Source organism: Argopecten irradians, chromosome 2, assembly GCF_041381155.1.
Source record: "Argopecten irradians isolate NY chromosome 2, Ai_NY, whole genome shotgun sequence".
Lineage (NCBI taxonomy): Eukaryota > Metazoa > Mollusca > Bivalvia > Pectinida > Pectinidae > Argopecten > Argopecten irradians.
Genome location: NC_091135.1, coordinates 12,327,705 through 12,352,527, shown reverse-complemented (window position 1 = coordinate 12,352,527; position 24,823 = coordinate 12,327,705). Strand labels below are relative to the sequence as shown.

Below are 24,823 nucleotides of genomic sequence, written 5' to 3'. Positions count from 1 at the left end.
TATGACAAAATAAAATAGAGGTTGCTGGTTATAAGATTAATGAACATATTTTTATATAAGATGTCTTTGGTAGTGAAAGTTTCAAAAATTAAATGTAAACAATTGCAACATCAAGTGTTATACATCCCCCACCATTCTTACATTGGAAAGACTAGTTGAGGTACAGCACCAAATCTCTCAGCTCTCTTCTTCAGCTTCTGTGTCTCGTCAACCTTACAACAAATAAAGTCGTGCTATAGTTATATAGGGATCTATATATAGATATGTCTGTTCAACCTAAACACAAGTCGTTGCTATAGTTTATATAGGATCTATAGATATGTCTGTTCAACATACAACAAAGTTTTGCTATAACCTACAACAAAGTTTTGCTATAGTAATATAGGATCTATAGATAAGTCTGTTCAACCTACAATAAAGTCGCGCTATAGTTATATAGGATCTATAGATACGTCTCGTTCAACCTAAAACAAAGTCGTGCTATAGTTATATATAGGATCTATTGATATGTCTGTTTTTAACCTGACAACAAAGTTTTGCTATAACCTACAACAAAGTTTTGCATATAGTATACATGTATATAGGATCTATAGATACGTCTGTTCAATCTACAATAAAGTCGTGCTATAGTTTATATAGGATCTATAGATAACGTCTGTTTCAACCTACAACAAAGTCGTGCTATAGTTTATAGGATCTATAGACACGTCTGTTCAACCTACAACAAAGTCGTGCTATAGTTATATAGGATCTATAGATACGTCTGTTCAACCTACAACAAAGTCATGCCCCTATAGTTATATAGGATCTATAGAAACGTCTGTTCAAACTACTAACAACAAAGTTTTGTGCTATAAGTTATATAGGATCTATAAGATACAGTCTGTTCAACCTAACAACAAAGTCGTGCTATAGGTATATAGGATCTATTAGATATCGTCTGTTCAACCTACAACAAAGTTTTGCTATAGTTATATTAGGATCTATAGATACGTCTGTTCAGCCTACATAAAGTCTTGCTATGATTATATAGGATCTATAGATATGTCTGTTCAACCTACAACAAAGTCTTGCTATAGTTATATATGATCTATAGATATGTCTGTTCAACCTACAACAAAGTTTTGCTATAGTTATATAGGATCTATAGATACGTCTGTTCAACCTACAACAAAGTCTTGCTATGGTTATATAAGATCTATAGATATGTCTGTTCAACCTACAACAAAGTCTTGCTATAGTTATATAGGGATCTATAGATATGTCTGTTCAACCTACAACAAAGTTTTGCTATAGTTATATGTAGGATCTATAGATACGTCTTTCAACCTACAACAAAGTCTTGCTATGGTTATATAGGATCTATAGATATGTCTGTTCAACCTACAACAAAGTCTTGCTATAGTTATATAGGATCTATAGATATGTCTGTTTTCAACCTACAACAAAGTTTTGCATATAGTTATATAGGATCTATAGATACGTCTGTTCAACCTACAACAAAGTCTTGCTATGGTTATATAGGATCTATAGATATGTCTGTTCAACCTACAACAAAGTCTTGCTATAGGTTATATAGGATCTATAGATAAGTCTGTTCAACCTACAACAAAGTTTTGCTATAGTTTATATAGGATCTATAGATACGTCTGTTCAACCTACAACAAAGTCTTGCTATGGTTATATAGGATCTATAGATATGTCTGTTCAACCTACAACAAAGTCGTGCTATAGTTATATAGGATCTATAAATATGTCTGTTCAACCTACCTACACCAAAGTCATGCTATAGTTAAATAGGATCTATAGATACAACGTCTGTTTCAACCTACAACAAAGTCGTGCTATAGTTATATAGTTATATATATCTATAGATACGTCTGTTCAACCTACAACAAAGTCGTGCTATAGTTATATAGGATCTATAGATATGTCTGTTCAACCTACAACAAAGTCTTGCTATAGTTATATAGGATCTATAGATACGTCTGTTCAACCTACAACAAAGTCGTGCTATAGTTATATAGGATCTATAGATACGTCTGTTCAACCTACACCAAATAGTCGTGCTATAGTTAGTATATAGGATCTATAGATACGTCTGTTCAACCTACAACAAAGTCTGTGCTATAGTTATATAGGATCTATAGATACGTCTGTTCAACCTACAACAAAGTTGTAGTATAGTTATATAATAGATCTATAGATACGTCTGTTCAACCTACAACAAACTTGTGCTATAGTTATATAGGATTCTATAGATATGTCTGTTCAACCTACAACAAACTCGTGCTATAGTTTATATAGGATCTATAGATACGTCTGTTCAACCTACAAACAAAGTCGTGCTGTAGTTATATAGGATCTATTGATATGTCTGTTTAACCGTACAACAAAGTTTTGCTATAACCTACAACAAAGTTATGCTATAGTTACATGTATATAGGATACTATAGATACGTCTGTTCAATCTACAATAAAGTCGTGCTATAGTTATATAGGATCTATAGATATGTCTGTTCAACCTACAACAAAGTCGTGCTATAGCTTATAGGATCTATAGACACGTCTGTTCAACCTACAACAAAGTCGTGCTATAGTTATATAGGATCTATAGATATGTCTGTTCAACCTACAACAAAGTTGTGCTATAGTTATATAGGATCTATAGATATGTCTGTTCAACCTACAACAAAGTTGTGCTATAGTTATATAGGATCTATAGATATGTCTGTTCAACCTACAACAAAGTCGTGCTATAGTTATATAGGATCTATAGATATGTCTGTTCAACCTACAACAAAGTTTTGCTATAGTTATATAGGATCTATAGATACGTCTGTTCAACCTACAACAAAGTCTTGCTATGGTTATATAGGATCTATAGATATGTCTGTTCAACCTACAACAAAGTCTTGCTATAGTTATATAGGATCTATAGATATGTCTGTTCAACCTACAACAAAGTTTTGCTATAGTTATATAGGATCTATAGATACGTCTGTTCAACCTACAACAAAGTCTTGCTATGGTTATATAGGATCTATAGATATGTCTGTTCAACCTACAACAAAGTCTTGCTATAGTTATATAGGATCTATAGATATGTCTGTTCAACCTACAACAAAGTTTTGCTATAGTTATATAGGATCTATAGATATGTCTGTTCAACCTACAACAAAGTCTTGCTATAGTTATATAGGATCTATAGATATGTCTGTTCAACCTACAACAAAGTCTTGCTATAGTTATATAGGATCTATAGATATGTCTGTTCAACCTACAACAAAGTCGTGCTATAGTTATATAGGATCTATAGATATGTCTGTTCAACCTACAACAAAGTCGTGCTATAGTTATATAGGATCTATAGATACGTCTGTTCAACCTACAACAAAGTCGTGCTATAGTTATATAGGATCTATAGATATGTCTGTTCAACCTACAACAAAGTTGTGCTATAGTTATATAGGATCTATAGATATGTCTGTTCAACCTACAACAAAGTCATGCTATAGTTATATAGGATCTATAGATATGTCTGTTCAACCTACAACAAAGTCGTGCTATAGTTATATAGGATCTATAAATAGTCTGATCAACCTACAACAAAGTCGTGCTATAGTTATATATGGATCTCTATAGATACGTCTGTTCAACCTACAACAAAGTCGTGCTATAGTTATATAGGATCTATAGATACGTCTGTTCAACCTACAACAAAGTCGTGCTATAGTTATATAGGATCTATAGATATGTCTGTTCAACCTACAACAAAGTCGTGCTATAGTTATATAGGATCTATAGATACGTCTGTTCAACCTACAACAAAGTCGTGCTATAGTTATATAGGATCTATAGATACGTCTGTTCAACCTACAACAAAGTCGTGCTATAGTTATATAGGATCTATAGATACGTCTGTTCAACCTACAACAAAGTCGTGCTATAGTTATATAGGATCTATAGATACGTCTGTTCAACCTACAACAAAGTTGTGCTATAGTTATATAGGATCTATAGATACGTCTGTTCAACCTACAACAAAGTCTTGCTATAGTTATATAGGATCTATAGATATGTCTGTTCAACCTACAACAAAGTTGTGCTATAGTTATATAGGATCTATAGATATGTCTGTTCAACCTACAACAAAGTTGTGCTATAGTTATATAGGATCTAGCTGTAGTTTTGCATCAACTATAAGACATGGTCAGAGTGTAAATATCTTTGAGAATAGCTAAAGGATATGTGACTGTGGGGTCCTACATTCTATTGAAGCGTAGCCACTTCAGAAACACGGTTGAGAGGAATCACTTGTTGAAAAAATACTTTACCTGGTTCCATCGAAATTTGACTGATACAAGTTTTAATGCATATAATTTTTCTTTATTCATAATGCAATGATTATTTATTATGAGATAAATTAGGTCAACGATACGAGATTAAATTCATTTACCTTTGAAAGGACAGTTGAGGTGACGGTTCCGAAACGCTCTGCTCGCTTTTTCAGTTTGTCCATGTCCGCAGGCTAGATAAACAACGATCAAAATTAAGTTAAAAATGGCTTCACCTACACTCAATGTTCATTCTTCACCAATATTTATCACTGGTATGTTATCAAAACATTTCCAGCTATGTGTATCATTCCTTTTCCTCAAAATATTTTCAAACCCATGACAAACCAAAATATACTGTTAGTTACATTCAGTATTAAAACCTATCTCATAATGTGTCTTTAAAAATTCAATAATTCAAAAATTCATGTAGTATCAAGACTTTTACTACACAAACTTCAATATGAAAACTCCTACAAACTTACGGGAGCTGAAGCTATCTTGTTTCCTCCCTTGACATTGCCTTGGCTTATGCCAAACCTACAAAAAATAAGCAAAATTTTTAAAACATTTTGAGAAGATTAAAAGTTTCAAAACATTCTCAAAGTTATCTTACAATGAAATTCATGGCAGTTAAATGCATGAAAACAGAATTTCAAGAGAAAATTTCATTTCATATACTGAACTGAACATTCTTATGGCTTAGAATCTGACACAATAATGTATTGAAGAATATATTCAATGAACAAGATGCTGTCCATCCCATTGAAAAATAGAAACAAATGAAAGTGAAATATATATATATATAATAGATATCAATAATTTATGTGGTAGGTAAATGGCTAAATTTACAAAATATAAAACTTTCCAACATTAGTAGTACCTTTCTGCTCTCATTTGTTTCTGGAGGTCTGGGTTAATGGCCCCAAATTTCTGAACTCTCATCTTCAGTCTCTGAAACCATGAAACCATAGTTATATTACAAACACTGTAAGGAGACTGATAGTCCAGTCAATTTAGTTATAATATAAGCCTAACTTAGAAATGAAGATGGCTATTAATCTTTAAAACAGGAATGTAAAATAAGATTGAAGACTTTATAGAATCGCAAAAATCATGAGTTGACCATTAATACTTAACTTATCATCAGCACCTTCTGAACAATATAATTGATATAAATTAAATGTTAATTTTCACGATGCAAGTCATCTGATGTTTCCCGCCATTATATATACTAATTACCACCCATTAGACGTCTATCACTTCTCAAGGTGGCAAAACAGCAAAATGAATCCACATTATAACTAGTAAAATAGGTTATGCAGAAAATCTTGAATTTGTTTGGTGTTGTAAGCTCATCTTAGGTCATCAATATTTTTGAAGCTACATCCTTGTATTACTGTATTGTTTTTTAGAAACTTCAATTTTTGTTTTAAAAAGGAAGTGAGCCTTAATAACATCAATAATTTTCATTTTGATAAAACAGTTAAAAAATTTTCTTTCAGATTTTGAACTGGTTTAATTCCAAAGCATATCTTAATTTACAAATTGATCTAACTAGCACTGATAACAAGAGCTGTTGGAGAACAGCAAAGCTCGCCTATTCAGAAGAAGTTGATGTTCAAGTATTTACTATTTAAACACGGAAATATGACAAATTAACAGACTCAAAAACCCCCTAAAGGGCCCCAAATTGGTTGTATTATCACGTTCAGCATCCATACACATTAGGAAAATAAAATCATAAACATTTATGATGACTTATGCTTAAACAATTGACAAAATAGAAACTTGCTCAAAAACTTTAACATGGAAATATGACAAATTAACAGACTCAAAAAAACCTAAAGGGCCCCAAATTGGTTGTATTATCACGTTCAGCATCCATACACATTAGGAAAATAAAATCATAAACATTTATGATGACTTAAGCTTAAACAATTGACAAAATAGAAACTTGCTCAAAAACTTTAACATGGAAATATGACAAATTAACAGACTAAAAAAAAAACCCTAAAGGGCCCCAAATTGGTTGTATTATCACGTTCAGCATCCATACACATTGGGAAAACAAAATCATAAACATTTATGATGACTTAAGCTTAAACAATTGACGAAACAGAAACTTGCTCAAAAACTTTAACGTTGAAATGGGACGCCAACGCTGACGCCGACGCCAGCCGGGAAGGGTGACAACATTAGCTCCCCCTAATTCTTCCAAATAGGCGAGCTAAAAAGTAACATACACAAAGAAGTAGGTGAAGGAGGAACACCAAGAAGTAGATGAAGGAGGAACACCAAGAAGTAGATGAAGGAGAAACACCAAAGAGTAGGTGATAGAGGAACACCAAGGAGTAGGTGAAGGAGGAACACCAAGGAGTAGGTGAAGGAGAAACACCAAGGAGTAGGTGAAGCGAGGAACACCAAGGAGTAGGTGAAGGAAGAACACCAAGGAGTAGGTGAAGGAGGAACACCAAGGAGTAGATGAAGGAGGAACACCAAGGAGTAGATGAAGGAGGAACACCAAGGAGTAGGTGAAGGAAGAACACCAAGGAGTAGGTGAAGGAGGAACACCAAGGAGTAGATGAAGGAGAAACACCAAAGAGTAGGTGATAGAGGAACACCAAGGAGTAGGTGAAGGAAGAACACCAAGGAGTAGGTGAAGGAGGAACACCAAGGAGTAGGTGAAGGAGAAACACCAAAGAGTAGGTGATAGAGGAACACCAAGGAGTAGGTGAAGGAAGAACACCAAGGTGTAGGTGAAGGAGGAACACCAAGTAGGTGAAGGAGAAACACCAAGAAGTAGATGAAGGAGAAACACCAAAGAGTAGGTGATAGAGGAACACCAAGGAGTAGGTGAAGGAGGAACACCAAGGAGGAGGTGAAGGAGGAACATCAAGGAGTAGGTAAAGGAGGAACACCAAGGAGTAGGTGAAGGAGGAACACCAAGGAGTAGGTGAAGGAGGAACACCAAGGAGTAGGTGAAGGAGGAACACCAAGGAGTAGGTGAAGGAGGAACACCAAGGAGTAGGTGAAGGAAGAACACCAAGGAGTAGGTGAAGGAGGAACACCAAGGAGTAGATGAAGGAGGAACACCAAGGAGTAGGTGAAGGAGGAACACCAAGGAGTAGGTGAAGGAGGAACACCAAGGAGTAGGTGATAGAGGAACACCAAGGAGTAGATGAAGGAGGAACACCAAGGAGTAGGTGAAGGAGGAACACCAAGGAGTAGGTGAAGGAGGAACACCAAGGAGTAGGTGAAGGAGGAACACCAAGGAGTAGGTGAAGGAGGAACACCAAGAGAGTAGATGAAGGAGAAACACAAGGAGGTATAGAGGAACACCAATGAAGGAAGGAAGAACACCAAGGAGTAGGTGAAGGAGGAACACCAAGGAAGTAGGTGAAGGAGGAACACCAATGAGTAGGTGATAGAGGAACACACAAGGAGTAGAAAGGAGAAACACCAAGGAGTAGGTGAAGGAGGAACACCAAGGAGTAGGTGAAGGAGGGAGTGAACACCAAGGAGTAGGTGAAGGAGGAACACCAAGGAGTAGGTGAAGGAGGAACACCAAGAGTAGATGAAGGAGAAACACCAAAAGAGTAGGTGATAGAGGAACACCAAGGAGTAGGTGAAGGAAGAACACCAAGGAGTGGTAGGTGAAGGAGGAACACCAAGAGTAGGTGAAGGAGGAGAACACCAAGGAGTAGGTGAAGGAGGAACACCAAGGAGTAGGTGAAGGAGGAACACCAAGGAGTAGGTGAAGGAAGAACACCAAGGAGTAGGGTGAAGGAGAACACCAAGGGTGTAACACCAAGGAGTAGGTGAAGGAGGAACACCAAGGAGTAGGTGAAGGAGGAACACAAGGAGTAGGTGAAGGAGGAACACCAAGGAGTAGGTGAAGGAGGAACACCAAGGAGTAGGTGAAGGAGGAACACCAAGGAGTAGGTGAAGGAGGAACACCAAGGAGTAGGTGAAGGAGGAACACCAAGGAAGTAGGTGAAGGAGGAACACCCAAGGAGTAGGTGAAGGAGGAACACCAAGGAGTAGGTGAAGGAGGAACACCAAGGAGTAGGTGAAGGAGGAACACCAAGGTAGGTGAAGGAGGAACACCAAGGAGTAGATGAAGGAGGAACACCAAGGAGTAGGTGAAGGAGGAACACAAGGAGTAGGTGAAGGGAGGAACACCAAGGAGTAGGTGAAGGAGGAACACCAAGGAGTAGATGAAGGAGGAACACCAAGGAGTAGGTGAAGGTGAGGAACACCAAGGAGTAGGTGAAGGAGGAACACCAAGGAGTAGGTGAAGGAGGAACACCAAGGAGTAGGTGAAGGAGGAACACCAAGGAGTAGGTGAAGGAGGAACACCAAGGAGTAGGTGAAGGAGGAACACCAAGGAGTAGGTGAAGGAGGAACACCAAGGAGTAGGTGAAGGAGGAACCCACCAAGGAGTAGGTGAAGGAGGAACACCAAGGAGTAGGTGAAGGAGGAAACACCAAGGAGTAGGTGAAGGAGGAACACCAAGGAGTAGGTGGAAGGAGGAACACCAAGGAGTAGATAGGGAACACCAAGGAGTAGGTGAGGAGGAACACCAAGGAGTAGGTGAAGGAGGAACACCAAGGAGTAGGTGAAGGAAGAACACCAAGGAGTAGGTGAAGGAGGAACACCAAGTAGGTGAAGGAGGAACACCAAGGAGTAGGTGAAGGAGGAACACCAAGGAGTAGATGAAAGAGGAACACCAAGGAGTAGGTGAAGGAGGAACACCAAGGAGTAGGTGAAGGAGGAACACCAAGGAGTAGGTGAAGGAGGAACACCAAGGAGTAGGTGAAGGAGGAACACCAAGGAGTAGGTGAAGGAGGACCTCCAAGGAGTAGATGAAAGAGGAACACCAAGGAGTAGATGAAAGAGGAACACCAAGGAGTAGGAGAAGGAGGAACACTAAGGACTAGGTGACGGAGGACCTCCAAGGAGTAGATGAAAGAGGAAGGAAAAAGGAGTAGATGAAGGAGGAATGTGGTAATAACGTAATAACTAATAGTGAAACAAGACAACTTACATCGGTTTCACTAACTCCAACAGTGGGCTTGCTGTCAGACACAGGGGCGGTGATTGGTGTCTTTACATCACTTACACTGTAATACAAACACATCACTTACACTGTAATACAAACACATCACTGTAATACAAACACATCACTTACACTGTAATACAAACAATCACTGTAATACAAACACCAGGTCACTTACACTGTTTATAATACAAACATATTACTTACACTGTAATACAAAACACATCACTTACACTGTAATACAAACACATCACTGTAATACACACATCAGGTTACACGTAATACAAAAAACAAACACATCACTAACACTGTAATACAAACACATCACTTACACTGTAATACAAACACATCACTTACACTGTAATACAAACACATCACTTACACTGTAATACAAACACATCACTAACACTGTAATACAAACACATCACTTACACTGTAATACAAACACATCACTTACACTGTAATACAAACACATCACTTACACTGTAATACAAACACATCACTTACACTGTAATACAAACACATCACTGTAATACAAACACATCACTTACACTGTAATACAAACACATCACTTACACTGTAATACAAACACATCACTTACACTGTAATACAAACACATCACTTACACTGTAATACAAACACATCACTAACACTGTAATACAAACACATCACTTACACTGTAATACAAACACATCACTTACACTGTAATACAAACACATCACTTACACTGTAAATACAAACACATACTAATACAAACACATCACTTACACTGTAATACAAACACATCACACACATCACTGTAATACAAACACATCACTGTAATACAAACACATCACTTACACTGTAATACAAAACATCACTTACACTGTAATACAAACACATCACTTACACTGTAATACAAACACATCACTTACACTGTAATACAAACACATCACTTACACTGTAATACAAACACATCACTTACACTGTAATACAAACACATCACTAACACTGTAATACAAACACAAACACAAACACTTACACTGTAATACAAACACATCACTTACACTGTAATACAAACACATCACTTACACTGTAATACAAACACATCACTTACACTGTAATACAAACACATCACTTACACTGTAATACAAACACATCACTTACACTGTAATACAAACACATCACTTACACTGTAATACAAACACATCACTTACACTGTAATACAAACACATCACTGTAATACAAACACATCACTGCAATACAAACACATCACTGTAATACAAACACATCACTTACACACATCACTGTAATACATCAAACACATCACTTACACTGTAATACAAACACATCACTCATACAAACACATCACTGTAATACAAACACATCACTGTAATACAAACACATCACTGTAATACAAACACATCACTGTAATACAAACACATCACTTACACTGTAATACAAACACATCACTGTAATACAAACACATCACTTACACTGTAATACAAACACATCACTGTAATACAAACACATCACTTACACTGTAATACAAACATCATGTAATACACACATCACTGTAATACAAACACATCACTGTAATACAAACACATCACTTACACTGTAATACAAACACATCACTGTAATACAAACACATCACTGTTATGTAATACATCACACAATACAAACACATCACTTACACTGTAATACAAACACATCACTGTAATACAAACACATCACTGTAATACAAACACATCACTTACACTGTAATACAAACACATCACTTACACTGTAATACAAACACATCACTTACACTGTAATACAAACACATCACTGTAATACAAACACATCACTTACACTGTAATACAAACACATCACTGTAATACAAACACATCACTGTAATACAAACACATCACTGTAATACAAACACATCACTTACACTGTAATACAAACACATCACTTACACTGTAATACAAACACATCACTTACACTGTAATACAAACACATCACTGTAATACAAACACATCACTTACACTGTAATACAAACACATCACTGTAATACAAACACATCACTGTAATACAAACACATCACTGTAATACAAACACATCACTGTAATACAAACACATCACTGTAATACAAACACATCACTTACACTGTAATACAAACACATCACTTACACTGTAATACAAACACATCACTTACACTGTAATACAAACACATCACATTACACTGTAATACAAACACATCACTGTAATACAAACACATCACTGTAATACAAACACATCACTTACACTGTAATACAAACACATCACTGTAATACAAACACATCACTGTAATACAAACACATCACTGTAATACAAACACATCACTTACACTGTAATACAAACACATCACTGTAATACAAACACATCACTGTAATACAAACACATCACTGTAATACAATACAAACACATGTGACTCTCCCTTATTGAAATCAATCATGTCTAATCATTTCTAATATAATCTAACATATTGTTTTTAATCTTCAGAAAATTGAAATTTCACTTTTGAAGTCACATGACTTCTTTAAAACGTCAAATGACAGTTTGTATATCGATTCAAAAGAGTGTAAAATCATATATTTGTTTACAAGAATTACCTTTCCTTTGGAGCAGCTTCTGCTTCTGTTGTCAGAGCTATTTCGTCTGTGTCATCTTCACCCAACACCTGGTCTAACTGAATACAAAATCTTATTAAAACAACTTCTTTAATTGTATATAGTAAAATTTCTCTTTGTATACAAAAAGGTATAATTATTATATAACCAATAATGGGTCAAGGTAAAACCACAGCTGTACACCAATTGTTGTGACCCATAATTAACATGTCAAGTTCAACAATACCTGTGTGTGAAACATAACCTGTATATATATAAAAAACAATTAAATTCTGCTATACGTTTGTACCCAGGTATGTAAAAGTGACAACTATAAATATATACCCAGGTATGTTAAATTGACAACTAAATGTATAGCAGGTAGGTGCTTATTCAAAGTAATAAACAATGGAATATTAGTTCACAATTATTGCATTATATTTTATGGCGGAAAGTTATGACTACACATTGTATGGTGATAAGTTTCCCTGAATGAAGGCGAGTAAATGGTCACCACGGTATATATAAAAAGTTATGGGATAAATAAGTTCCCCAACGTGTGACTGTTGTTATCATGTTTATCTAAACTCTCGTAAGTTAATTTTCAAATTTTCAAAAGACACTCGCTAAAGCTCGTGCCTTTAAAAAATTTGAAAATTAACTAACTCAAGTTTGATAAACATGATAAACAAAAGTCACTTGTTGGAATCTCTATATCCTGCAACTGCCCCACATACAAACTGATAACTACTGCCAGATAAACTAGTACTTTATCTGTCAATGTGAAATGCTTTATCTGTCATTACGATCACGTGAATTTGTTCCACATCTGTCAGAATTTTTTTTAACTTGACCCAGAACTTGAACCTTCCGGTGAATGAAATGCCATTCTGCCCCGGTAAAAAGTGATGTCACATTCACCGCAATGAGGTCATTTTTATAATATCAAAAATCATGTATGGCAGTGTTGTCATGTTCTTGGCTCATGGCTTAGGTATGTATTGTAAAGTAATACTTTGATGGGTATTTATTGTTTTTTGAGTATTTTCATATTGTTTCAGTAATATTACACACTGTGTAGAATTACTTGTACTGGTACTGTTTGCGAATGCGTTTACGGTATATATTTCCTACGGTAGTAAAAAGGAGTACACTCTCATATGGTTTAGTGAATGAATATTTTTTCTCCACATCAAAAAAAGTGTCTTGCTTCGAGCGAAACCAAGTAAATAACTGGCAATTTGTTTTCGTTTTTATAATGGTTGCAGGATAAACATAATACATGGTTACCGGTAGTATCTTACAATACAAGTTTTATTTTGGAGCTCGACACAGAAAGCCAAGATGACGAGGCTTTGAGGTAAGTCTCACACCAAAGTAAACCTTGTATTGTAAGATACTAACCATGTATTCTCTATGTATCCCGGTATGTAAAATTGCCAGTAAAAATACATACAGCATCCTCAACAGAGTCGTCTGCAGCATCAGCGTCCACTTCCTCCTCCACTGTGTCATCAACTTTAACACGATAATCACAATACCATAAAATGGAATTCCTTTAATCAAATTAGGTATAACAAGAGGCCCAGAGGGCCTTAATATCACTCACCTGGTATGTTAACCTAAGCAATCTTATAAGTACAGACTAAGAGCTTGTATAATTATTTCATCATGATTTTTAAAAAATTACCTTATCTCTAACAGGCCTTTTTTACTCTTACTAGCCAAGGCCGGGGCATTATTTATACAAATATTGATGTCTTGGCCAGATATGGCTACAATCCATCCAGCATTATTTATACAAATATTGATGTCTTGGCCAGATATGGCTACAATCCATCCAGAACTCTTTTACTAGAAGCAAGGATTTATTTCTATTTCCTCAATTGGGCCCTGTCCCTCCTGCAGCAGGGACGTCCTATAGCCAAAATGTATACAAAATTTGTTCCCCTCAACCCAAGGATGTCTCTGGCCAAATTTGGATACATTTATCTATGTAAGACTAGTAACGATGTAAAGGGAATGTTGACAGACGGATGGACAAACGACACTGCATATCTCTGTGATATTTATAATTACTTGTTACATACCTTCACTTGATTATTCATCATACATGTATTTGACAATATTACAAAACCAGAAAACAATAACACAAACACTACACATGTTGTATTTATAACAAGAGGCCCATGGGCCTTAACGGTCATCTGACTATTAGTACAATACAACATAGTTGTTTAAAGATTTTAGCCTATTTGACCTCTGTGACCTTGATTGAAGGTCAAGGTAATTCATTTGAACAAACTTGGTAGCCCTTCATCCCAGCATGCTACCAGCATGCCACATGCTCAATATCAGTACCCTGGGCCTTCTGGTTCTTGAGAAGAAGTCATTTAAAGATTTTAGTCTATTTGCCGCCCGTGACCTTAAATGAAGATCAAGGTCATTCATTTGAATAAACTTGATAGCCCTTCATCCAAGCATGCTACATGCCCAATATCAGTACCCTTGGCCTTCTAGTTCTTGAGAAGAAGTCATTAAAAGATTTTAGCCTATTTGACCCCTGTGACCTTGAATGAAGGTCAAGGTCATTTATTTGAACAAACTTGGTAGCCCTTCATCCTAGCATGCTACATGCCCAATATCAGTACCCTGGGCCTTCTGGTTCTTAAGAAGAAGTCATTTAAAGATTTTAGCCTATTTGACCCCTGTGACCTTGAATGAAGGTCAAGGTCATTCATTTGAACAAACTTGGTAGCCCTTTATCCCAGCATGCCACAGGCCTAATATCAGGTCTCTAGGCCTCTTAGTTATTCACAAGAAGTTGTTTAAAGGATTTTAGCCTATTTGACCCCTGTGACCTTGAATGAAGGTCAAGGTCATTTATTTGAACAAACTTGGTAGCCCTTCATCCCAGCATCCTACAGGCCAAATATCAGTACCCTGGGCCTTCTGGTTCTTGAGAAGAAGTTGTTTAAAGATTTAAGCCTTTTTGACCCTCGTGACCTTGAATGAAGGTCAAGGTCATTTATTTGAACAAACTTGGTAGCCCTTCATCCCAGCATGCCACAGGCCTAATATCAGGTCTCTAGGCCTCTTAGTTATTCACAAGAAGTTGTTTAAAGGATTTTAGCCTATTTTGACCCCTGTGACCTTGAATGAAGGTCAAGGTCATTTATTTGAACAAACTTGGTAGCCCTTCATCCCAGCATCCTACAGGGCAAATATCAGTACCCTGGGCTTTCTGGTTCTTGAGAAGAAGTTGTTTAAAGATTTTAGCCTATTTGACCCCTGTGACCTTGAATGAAGGTCAAGGTCATTCATTTGAACAAACTTGGTAGCCCTCCATCCCAGCAACCTACAGGCCAAATATGAGTACCCTGGGCCTTCCGGTTATTGAGAAGAAGTCGTTTGAATAAAAAGTTTACGCACGGCGCACGGCGCACGACGACGGACGGTGCATGATGACAATAGGTCATCCTGACCCTTCGGGTCAGATGACCTAAAAACTTTTGAATCTACATTTGTATTTATATACCTGAACCTTGGCTAATTTCTGCTTTTAATCTTTGAACCAAGTCCTTTTTCGTCCCAGTAGTTGGCAGGTTCCTAGCTTTGCATTCCTTTTTCAAATCAGGAACCTTTTAATGAAATAAAACTAAAACTAAGTAGATGTACATGTATCAACAAAGAAAACTGCATAAGTAATCAACAGATGCTAAGAGAGAATTTTTGTCTGTCCACATACTGACGACAACTGATAATTTTATTCACTTATTTTTGATTGCATTAGTAATATTATTTTGTCATTTTATATGAAATTATTTTTTGTTAATTTTTCTATTTAACTATGAAACACAACACTAATGCAAAAAAATAGATTTATTTCCATGTTGGAAAGTATTGAAAATTGATGCAATACTTTGAGAAAAGTTGCATCAAGTTCCTAAGTGACAAAACACTTCTACTGCACAAATTGTAGTAAATTGTACTTATCTTGGCATATTACAGGTTGGGGACCATCCCGTATATGCAGGATAGTCCTGCATTTGAGTAATAGTCTGTATTTGAGGGATAAATTTGTTACTCAAATGCAGGATTATGTGAAAATGAAAATGGATAAAGTTGTTTTAAAAATTTGTATCAAAAAAGGGTGTCATCATTTTCAGATACCCATATAACTAATTGAAAACTTTATGTATTTGTTTATGAACATTGAATTCTATTATCTCACTTTGTAATAAAGTGACAATTTAGGTGCTCTCCATAGACTACAGTGTATAGCCATCAGGGAAATTTAGTGCAAATGTCATGGTTGATTGACTTTTTACCTGTGTTCTATTTTTAGCCCCATAGTAAGCAATAGAGTTGATTTTGTTTGTGACTTTTACAAACTTTTAGATGATGAAATTTTTTTTCCATTTGAGTAATAATGTGGAAAGTTTGTATTAGTGATGATGCCATATAAAAATTATGATGCCCTTTTTTGATGACAATGTTTAAATCAACTTTATCACTTTTCATTTCATAGAATCCTGCATTTGCGTAACAAAATTATCATCCCTCAAATACAGGACTATTACTCAAATGCAGGACTATCCTGCATATACGGGATGGTCCCCAACCTGTATTATATCAATGCGATTTTTTTATGACTTTTGCAAAATTTGAAAATTCAGCAATTTAGGTTATTTTTAGTAAAAAAAAATCCATACTCCAATTGAGGTAGAATACTCAAGTTTGCGTATAATACGCAATTTGGTGGTTTTCCCCGACCTGATGATGGGTTCTGAATTGTTGGTGACATTATTTTCAACGATATTTGCAGGATGAGTGGTGATGTGATTTTTGTAATACTTATCTTTGATGATTTGGTTTCCCACGCCTTCAGTCTGAAGGTGATATATTTCCGCTACAACAGTGGCTAGTGAACAAGTAGCATTTTTAGGATGAGAGATCATTTATTTATTTATTTTATTTTTTGGGGGGGGGGGTTAATATTTGTGAATCGAAACATAAAGTTAGTGTATACTGACACATGTACATCCGTTAACATATGGTATTTTAGGCTCAATCAATATTCAAAATAGTCAATGAAAAAAGAATAAACCAACCTTCATCTTTGATATCTCTGCAAGAACATTTTCTGATGAATTAGCCATGCTGAAAGAATCGAGTTTTCTACCGCTTTGTCTAATCACAATCACGAACACGCTTCAGCTATGAAAATCGTGCGATTAAAGCGCTCAGGTGATTAGGATTTCGATATGATATTATTATAAACTTTTTATATTGAAGAGTTCCACCACATGTGTCATGTTTCCAATTTAAAAGATAGCTAGGCTGTCAGAAAGAAAAAAAAGCATGGCCACATCTGGACCTATAGATAGAGATGGTGTTGTCCGAGATGAAAAGACAGGTACGTACGCATCGAAAAGTTGCATCGATCGCGATTATTGTATGTTAGCTTACCACCGGGAAGGTGTAACGTCATGCGGTACCGCGGGGAAATCGCTTGTACGAGGGGGTATTTCGCTTTTTAAGGAGGGTGGTTCTTTTTTTTTTTAAAGAATTTTAGGAATATCCGGGTATTTTTTCGTGATTTTTCCTTAAATTGAAATAACTTGTTATAAAATCATGTGCGCCACGGAACATTGGACAGGTCGGGAAGTCCTGATTCACTGTTGTCAATAGCATTATAGCATCGATTAAATCTGACTGTAACATAATAGCTAGATTTGACTATTTATAGCCAAATCTGACTACACGTATAATAGTGGGACAAATTTTTACTGTGCGAACTGTCAGAAGTTTGGAACTCACTCCTCTTCTTCCATAATCTGTTATATCATCTTCTACGTATAAACTGTTTGTTTAAAATAATTAAGACAAAGTTTCTGGGAAAACCAAGACCAACTCTATAATTAATAGAGCAGAGATTGTCATTATAACTGTGATTAACAATATAAACATGAACTCCTTGAAATTTATCAACATAGGAAATCGAACATTTCTATGAAAAACCTTAACTAACGAAAACTTTATATAAATATTACCAGCGAATGCTACAAGTACATTATATACAGTATCATGTATGTATTTATTGATATGAATTATGAGTCCAGTGTATAGGACCTCAAATCCTGTAACTGGAAAATAAACTTAACATAACTTAACTATAACTTACTACTGTTGTCATAGCATTATAGCATCGATTAAATCTGAACTGTAACATTATAGCTAATTTGACTATTTATAGCCAAATCTTGACTACACGTATATAGTGGACAAATGTAAACAAACAGGTGAGGTCTGGGCCGTTTTCGTTTATTCGGAACAACCGGTTCGACCGTTTGTAAAAGCAATTATTTCAAGTATAAATCCTGACGGACCTGCAGTTTCTGATACAGGCCTGTGAGGGTTTTGTCAAAGCTCGTCTGAAAACGATATAATGTCACCAGGTCCGTCTTTAATTCATAAACGAACAACTAGGTCCGACCAGTCAAACCGCATAATCGAAAACGGCCCTAGTCATATTTGCCTCATGAAACCCTGTATGGTAACGACACCGGAACTAGGTACTAAAGTACCCCTTGAAGCGTAAGTGGGAAAGTCCAGATTTGGACTGAGGTAAGATTGTCGCTTTAATCTGCATTTTGAGATGTTTTGACGATTGACATTTGGTACACATGTTTAACAGGAGAGGAAAAAATGTAGCGGCCAGACCGGGATTTGAATCCAGGAACAAGGCTAGGTACCCTCCAAACACTAGCTGATCCATGAGTGCTCTACAGACTGAGCTACCTGGTCACCGATGATTGACCATGTCCAATACTGCTACACTCCTGCCTCTTTTATCGAAGTCTTCGCGCTTGAAGACATACAAGACCCTTCCAAACATTACCATCTTGGGTTAATTATTTAATTGGGTGCTAATTGTGTAACAGGAGAGGAGAAAATGTAGCGGCTAGATTAGGATTTGAACCCTGAACCCTCTAAACATTTTCTGAGTGCTCTACCGACTGAGCTACCTGGTCACCGATGATCAACTCCAGTCCAATCCCGCTACACATGTTTCCGAATATATCAGCCACACAATGATATATAAACGGTTTTTGAGAAGTATCACAAACAAGACCTTGATAGCCCAGATCAAAACTGTATCGCTCAAACCTAGGTTTGTAAATGCCTATGTAAAGGTTCAATTGTTTTTCTTTTCTGAAGGAATTATGAATATTTACATCTAATTCCCCCTATTAGGGGGCCCCACTCTTTCTGCTCAAGATGGTTTAGAGCCAAAAATTATAGGTAGATTCACAAAAAGACTCTGTTAACGCCCAAGGATGTGTCTGTCTTTCTTGGGCCAAAATTTGGTTACAATCCATGCAGTGAACTCTAGGTACAAGTAGCGATATTATAGGATGTTATCTAAATTTCCCCCTATTGGTTCCCGCCCCTAGCCTCCTGTCCCCGAGGGGTCAGAGGCCAAAAATTTATACAAGTTCTGTTCCCCTTCCCCCCAAGGAAGTTTCTGGCCAAATTGAGTAACAATCCATGCAAAAACACTAGGAACAAGTAGCGATTTATAGGATTTACCTCAATTTCCCCTATTGGGCCCCTGTGCCCCTGCCCTCCATGTCCCCGGGGTTCAAGCCAGAAAATTTATACAAGTTCTTTAGTCCCCTCCGTCCCCAAAGGATATTTCTAATAAATCAAATTTGGTTAAAATCCACATGCAGAACTCTAACGACTAGTAGCGAAGCCTAAAGTGAAATGTGTATGACGGAAACACAGAGACCGGACCGACCCTGGACGACCGGACGACGGACAGCCGCGAGTCCGAATGACATAAGGCTCATCGAACCCTCGGCGGGCCAGGTGATTCTAAAAACCTTGATAGTAGATCAAAACGATTCACCAAAAGGCCCTAGAGAGGTTACAAAATGTAAATTGCCCGTCCTGATTTGGCCAGGATAGTAGATTCACTTTTCATCGCCTATAAAAATGTATGAATACATAATTTAAATTAGTACTACATTATTCTGTTATGATATAATAAAGGTAGATTCACTAGAAAACTCCTTCTCAGCCCCATTTAATGGGTCATCTCCCCCAAAGGGTCTGGGTGACCTGTACATGTAGTCATCATGCTTTGTCCATATCGTCATCCGCCGTGCGTTTGTGCCGTCTGTAGCATGCTTCGAATGAAGGGCTACTAAATTTGTTCTAATGAGAATGACCGTGATTTTTCATTCAAGGTCGCAGGGGTCGAAAAGGCTTAAATCATTAAAAACAACTTCTTCTCAATAACGAAAAGGCCCAGGGTAATCATATTGGGACTGAAGCATGCTGGTATGGAAGGGCTACCAAGTTTGTTCTAAATGAATGGCCTTGATTCTCATTCAAGGTCATAGGGGATAAAAAGGCTCAAATCTTTAAACAACTTCTTCTCAATAATCAAAAGACCCAGGGTAATCATATTGGGACTGTAGCATGCTGGGAGGAATGGCTGCCAAGATTGTTCAAATGAATGACCTTGACCTCTTGTTTATGTTATGAGATCCATATATTTGTAAAATCTCGGTGTGTATGACTCACAGCTGATGTTTTGACATATCTGCTATGGACAGTACACCTCCTTAGCTATTTACTGTACACCATTGCAATTTTGACAAGATGAAATCTTGTTCAAATCCAGACTTTCTCACTTTCACTTCAAGAGGTACTTAGTTCATAATGAAAGTTTATTTTCAGGTGAATATTACATACCAGCCTCTCAGCGACCAGATGGCACCTGGAGAAAAGCTCGAAAGGTCAAGGACGGTTATGTTCCACAGGAAGAGATGCCAACGTAAGTACAATATACTGGTGCCCAAAATCAGCAAAAAGCAAATAACACGGGAAGAGATGCCAGCGTAAGTACCATTTCTCTCAAACCTACATGTATGGGGTGTAATAACATGGGAAGAGATGCCAGCGTCAGTACAATTTCTCTCATATCAATGGGGTGTAAAAAACATATGAAGAGATGCCAGCGTCAGTACAATTTCTCTCATATCTATGGGGTGTAATAACATATGAAGAGATGCCAGCGTCAGTACAATTTCTCTCATATCTATGGGGTGTAATAACATGTGAAAGATGCCAGCGTAAGTACAATTTCTTTCATATCTATGGGTGCTAATGCCAGCATAAGTACAATTTGTATACCGTGCATTTTGAATTTTGTATACTGTGCATTTTGAATTTCTGGGGAATCAGTTGTACAAGCATCACATTTGACATTTCATTTTCAACTTATTTTCATTTTCAAGAGAGATAACTTTTAATTGTAAATGGAGATAATTAGCTGTGAAAATTAATAATCTCATAATTCCTTCTAATAAAGCAGATGGTTTACGTTTTAGACATTCAGTTTCTTTTTCAAAATGGAAGTACATTATTCCCTTACAAAGTATCACACTATGATTCAACGATTGATATTAATTCCTTACAAATATTATACAGTCAAACCTGCCTATACGTCACCCTGTATGTAAGTCACCCTGTCTAGTGCGTCATATCCAACGTCCTCCCGCGTGATTTTCTATATATTTCACCTGTTTAATGCGTCAACGATTGATATTAAGTTACAAATATTATACTCTGATTCAACACATCAGTTTAATACCTTAGAGGATCTTTTCATGAGTGGCTATATCCTCCTAGATACGTTTCGATGGCCATCAAATAAGAATCCCCCTAAATATTACACTTATCTCCCCTAGATACTTTTTAGATGGCCATGCCTTCAAATAAGAATCCCCCCAAAATATTACACTTATCTCCCCCTAGATACTTTTTCGATGGCCATCAAATAAGAATACCCCCCTAAATATTACACTTATCTCCCCCTAGATACTTTTTAGATGGCCATGCCATCAAATAAGAATCCCCCCTAAATATTACATTTATTTCCCCTAGATACTTTTTCAAATATATATCCCCCCTAAATATTACACTTATCTCCCCCTAGATACCTTTTCGATGGCCATCAAATATGTTATCCAAGGGTGATTGGGTGGTGTAATGGTTAAGCTGCTCACCTTTCACCTAGACAGCTGGGTTTCGATCCCTGGTACAAATGAGAAAAGGTAAGGGGTCACCTGTGCAATCATGGTTTTTTTTCCAAGCACTCTAATTTCCTCCCACTCTAAAACCCCTTGTTTGCTCACATTCGGGCCATCAAAAGTGATTTGCATAAGTTGTATAACTTGTTTAAACCAATAGTCTTCTGTAGATAGTTATATAACTTTAATCAAAATATCTTTTGTAGATGGTTGTACAATATTAACCAATTATAACTCTGGATAAAAAAGTCACAACAGAAGCTTGGTGAAATGAGCTAAAATATATGTTTGTTTTTTGAACAGGTATGAAAATCGCGGGGTGCAGTGGCTGAAAAGTAGCAAGAGTTCACTTCCCCCTGGACTTAACCCAACTGATGCCACTCCAAAGGATAAGGATGTTCCACAGGCTGACCCATTTGCAGGAATGTCAAAAGCTGCAAAGAAAAATGCTAAAAGAAAAGAAAAGAAGAAACAGCAAAGTCAAAATGAAAGCGTTGACTCTATGGCAAAGTCATTGGCTGATACTAGGCTTTCCAACGATCAATCACAATCCTCTGAGCAAAGCTCCAGCCAATCCGTGGTGCCGTCACAAAATAAAGCTGATATTGAGAAAAAGTTAAGAAATTTAAAAAAGAAATTAAGACAGATTGAGGATTTGGAGAATAAAATAAAGTCAGGTGAAATCAAGGAACCAGCCAAAGAACAATTGGAGAAAATATCAAAGAAATCATCATTGTTAAGTGATATTGAGGATCTAGAGCTAGACCTTGTAGATATATGAATGACATGTTGGGATGTATTATTATTCTGAGGAAGTATTACTGCCATCATTTGAAATCACCTTTTTTGAAACATTTTTGTCATTTGAAAAATTCCAACAATTTCCACTTGTAGTCAACATTGACATTTTCAGATGGTTTTAATTGCTTGTAGCCAACATTGACATTTCCGGAAGGTTTAAATTGCTTGTAGCCAACATTGACATTTCCGGAAGGTTTAAATTGCTTGTAGCCAACATTGACATTTCCGGAAGGTTTAAAATTGCTTGTAGCCAACATTGACATTTCCGGAAGGTTTAAATTGCTTGTAGTCCAACATTGACATTTCCGGAAGGTTTTAAATTGCTTGTAGCCAACATTGACATTTCCGGAAGGTTTAAATTGCTTGTAGCCAACATTGACATTTCCGGAAGGTTTAAATTGCTTGTAGCCAACATTGACATTTCCGGAAGGTTTAAATTGCTTGTAGTCAACATTGACATTTCCAGAAGGTTTAAATTGCTTGTTGTCAACATTGACATTTCCAGAAGGTTTAAATTGCTTGTAGTCAACATTGACATTTCCGGAAGGTTTAAATTGCTTGTAGCCAACATTGACATTTCCGGAAGGTTTAAATTGCTTGTAGCCAACATTGACATTTCCGCAAGGTTTAAATTGCTTGTAGCCAACATTGACATTTTCGGAAGGTTTAAATTGCTTGTTGTCAACATTGACACCTATTACAGAATGTGATGACATAGGAATGGTTGAAGGGAACTTTACTTTTATCTCGATGTTCCATAGCCATTCAATTACCCAATCAGCGTGAAACTATAACATTTACAATATAATATGCAAACTATCATGTAATGGAGATAATTTAATCACAATACATGGTATTCTATTAAAATAAAATGTTATTTACTATGAAAAAAGTGATTTAGGAATGTTAATAAGTTTGGAAGAAATTTCTTTCCTTTCATATTTGGAAACAAAACACTCTTCTGGAGAAGTTGATGTTATGTAAATGCCCTTCATAACCATCTCATGGATTTAACAGTTCTTATAATATCAGCATTGTATCTCATATTACATGAACTTGCGAATCATTCATGTTCACATGTGCGATACAATATGTATCAAAGTAAGGAAGGCATATACATATTTACTGTGACAGATTAATGTATATGTATCATGAGTACAAAAAGAGTTAAAATATGGTTGACTTCTTTTTAAAGAGGTTTTTCACGCACAACTTTCATTTTCATTACCTAATAAGCATCCCCTTTGTTATAATTTTTTTTAAGCACCATGGGTGCTAATTACGGTGAATACGGTAATTAGATATATAACATATTGTTGAAATGATATACCAACTTTATAGTTTTTTGAATGATTTAGACATAATTTTTATTGTTACAGTAACATTCATATACAACAAGATTAGGTTTTTCAACTTTTATGAAATACTTTCCTTGATATAAAATGACTAAAGTTATTTTTTTGTATAATAATGAAGGCATTAATGTATTATTAAAAACATGCATTTTGGATTAAAAACCTATGTCTCGGATATTGATTATTGTTATAAATTTACACACAGAATTTAATTTTGAATTTATCATTGCTGCTACTTAGCAAATGCAACCAATTAATTGTTTATAAGGAGCATATTGTTTTTATATTAGGGATGTCAATTTCCAATAATTAACTATTGGAATATATGATGGATTCAATATTTGAATATTCATTTTAGATATAATCAGGAATTAACAACAATAGAGAGGCCGCAGTGGCCGAGTATTTGAGATGTCCCGACATATTATCACAAGCCCTTCACCTCTGGGATGCAAATTCGAATCTCACGTTGGGCATGCATAGTTGCCAGGTACTGACTGCTGGTTGGTGGTTTTTCTCCGGGTACACCGGCTTTCCTCCACCAAGA

General features: G+C 36.3%; 2 protein-coding genes across 3 annotated transcripts; one reads left to right on the top strand and one right to left on the bottom strand.

Annotated features, from left to right (window-relative positions):
• Nucleotides 1-113: 113 nt before the first annotated feature.
• Nucleotides 114-17,262, bottom strand: LOC138314482 (SAP domain-containing ribonucleoprotein-like). Its single transcript, XM_069254840.1, has 9 exons — nt 17,126-17,262; nt 15,550-15,652; nt 13,468-13,529; nt 12,015-12,091; nt 9,388-9,463; nt 5,221-5,291; nt 4,823-4,877; nt 4,460-4,531; nt 114-212 (listed from the first exon to the last, which is right to left on the bottom strand). The coding sequence occupies exons 1-9, from the start codon at nt 17,171-17,173 to the stop codon at nt 138-140; spliced, it is 639 nt and encodes a 212-aa protein (XP_069110941.1). The 5' UTR covers nt 17,174-17,262; the 3' UTR covers nt 114-137.
• On the top strand, nt 17,255-24,451 carry LOC138314483 (partner of Y14 and mago-like). Of its 2 annotated transcripts, XM_069254842.1 has the most exons (4): nt 17,255-17,430; nt 20,766-20,862; nt 22,424-22,912; nt 22,970-24,451. In XM_069254842.1, exons 1-3 carry the CDS (start codon nt 17,376-17,378, stop codon nt 22,899-22,901), a joined length of 630 nt encoding a protein of 209 aa, XP_069110943.1. In that variant the 5' UTR covers nt 17,255-17,375; the 3' UTR covers nt 22,902-22,912; nt 22,970-24,451. The 2 variants fall into 2 exon arrangements, with proteins under 2 accessions (XP_069110943.1, XP_069110942.1); XM_069254841.1 differs by having other exon boundaries at nt 22,424-24,451.
• The last annotated feature ends 372 nt before the right edge of the window (nt 24,452-24,823 follow it).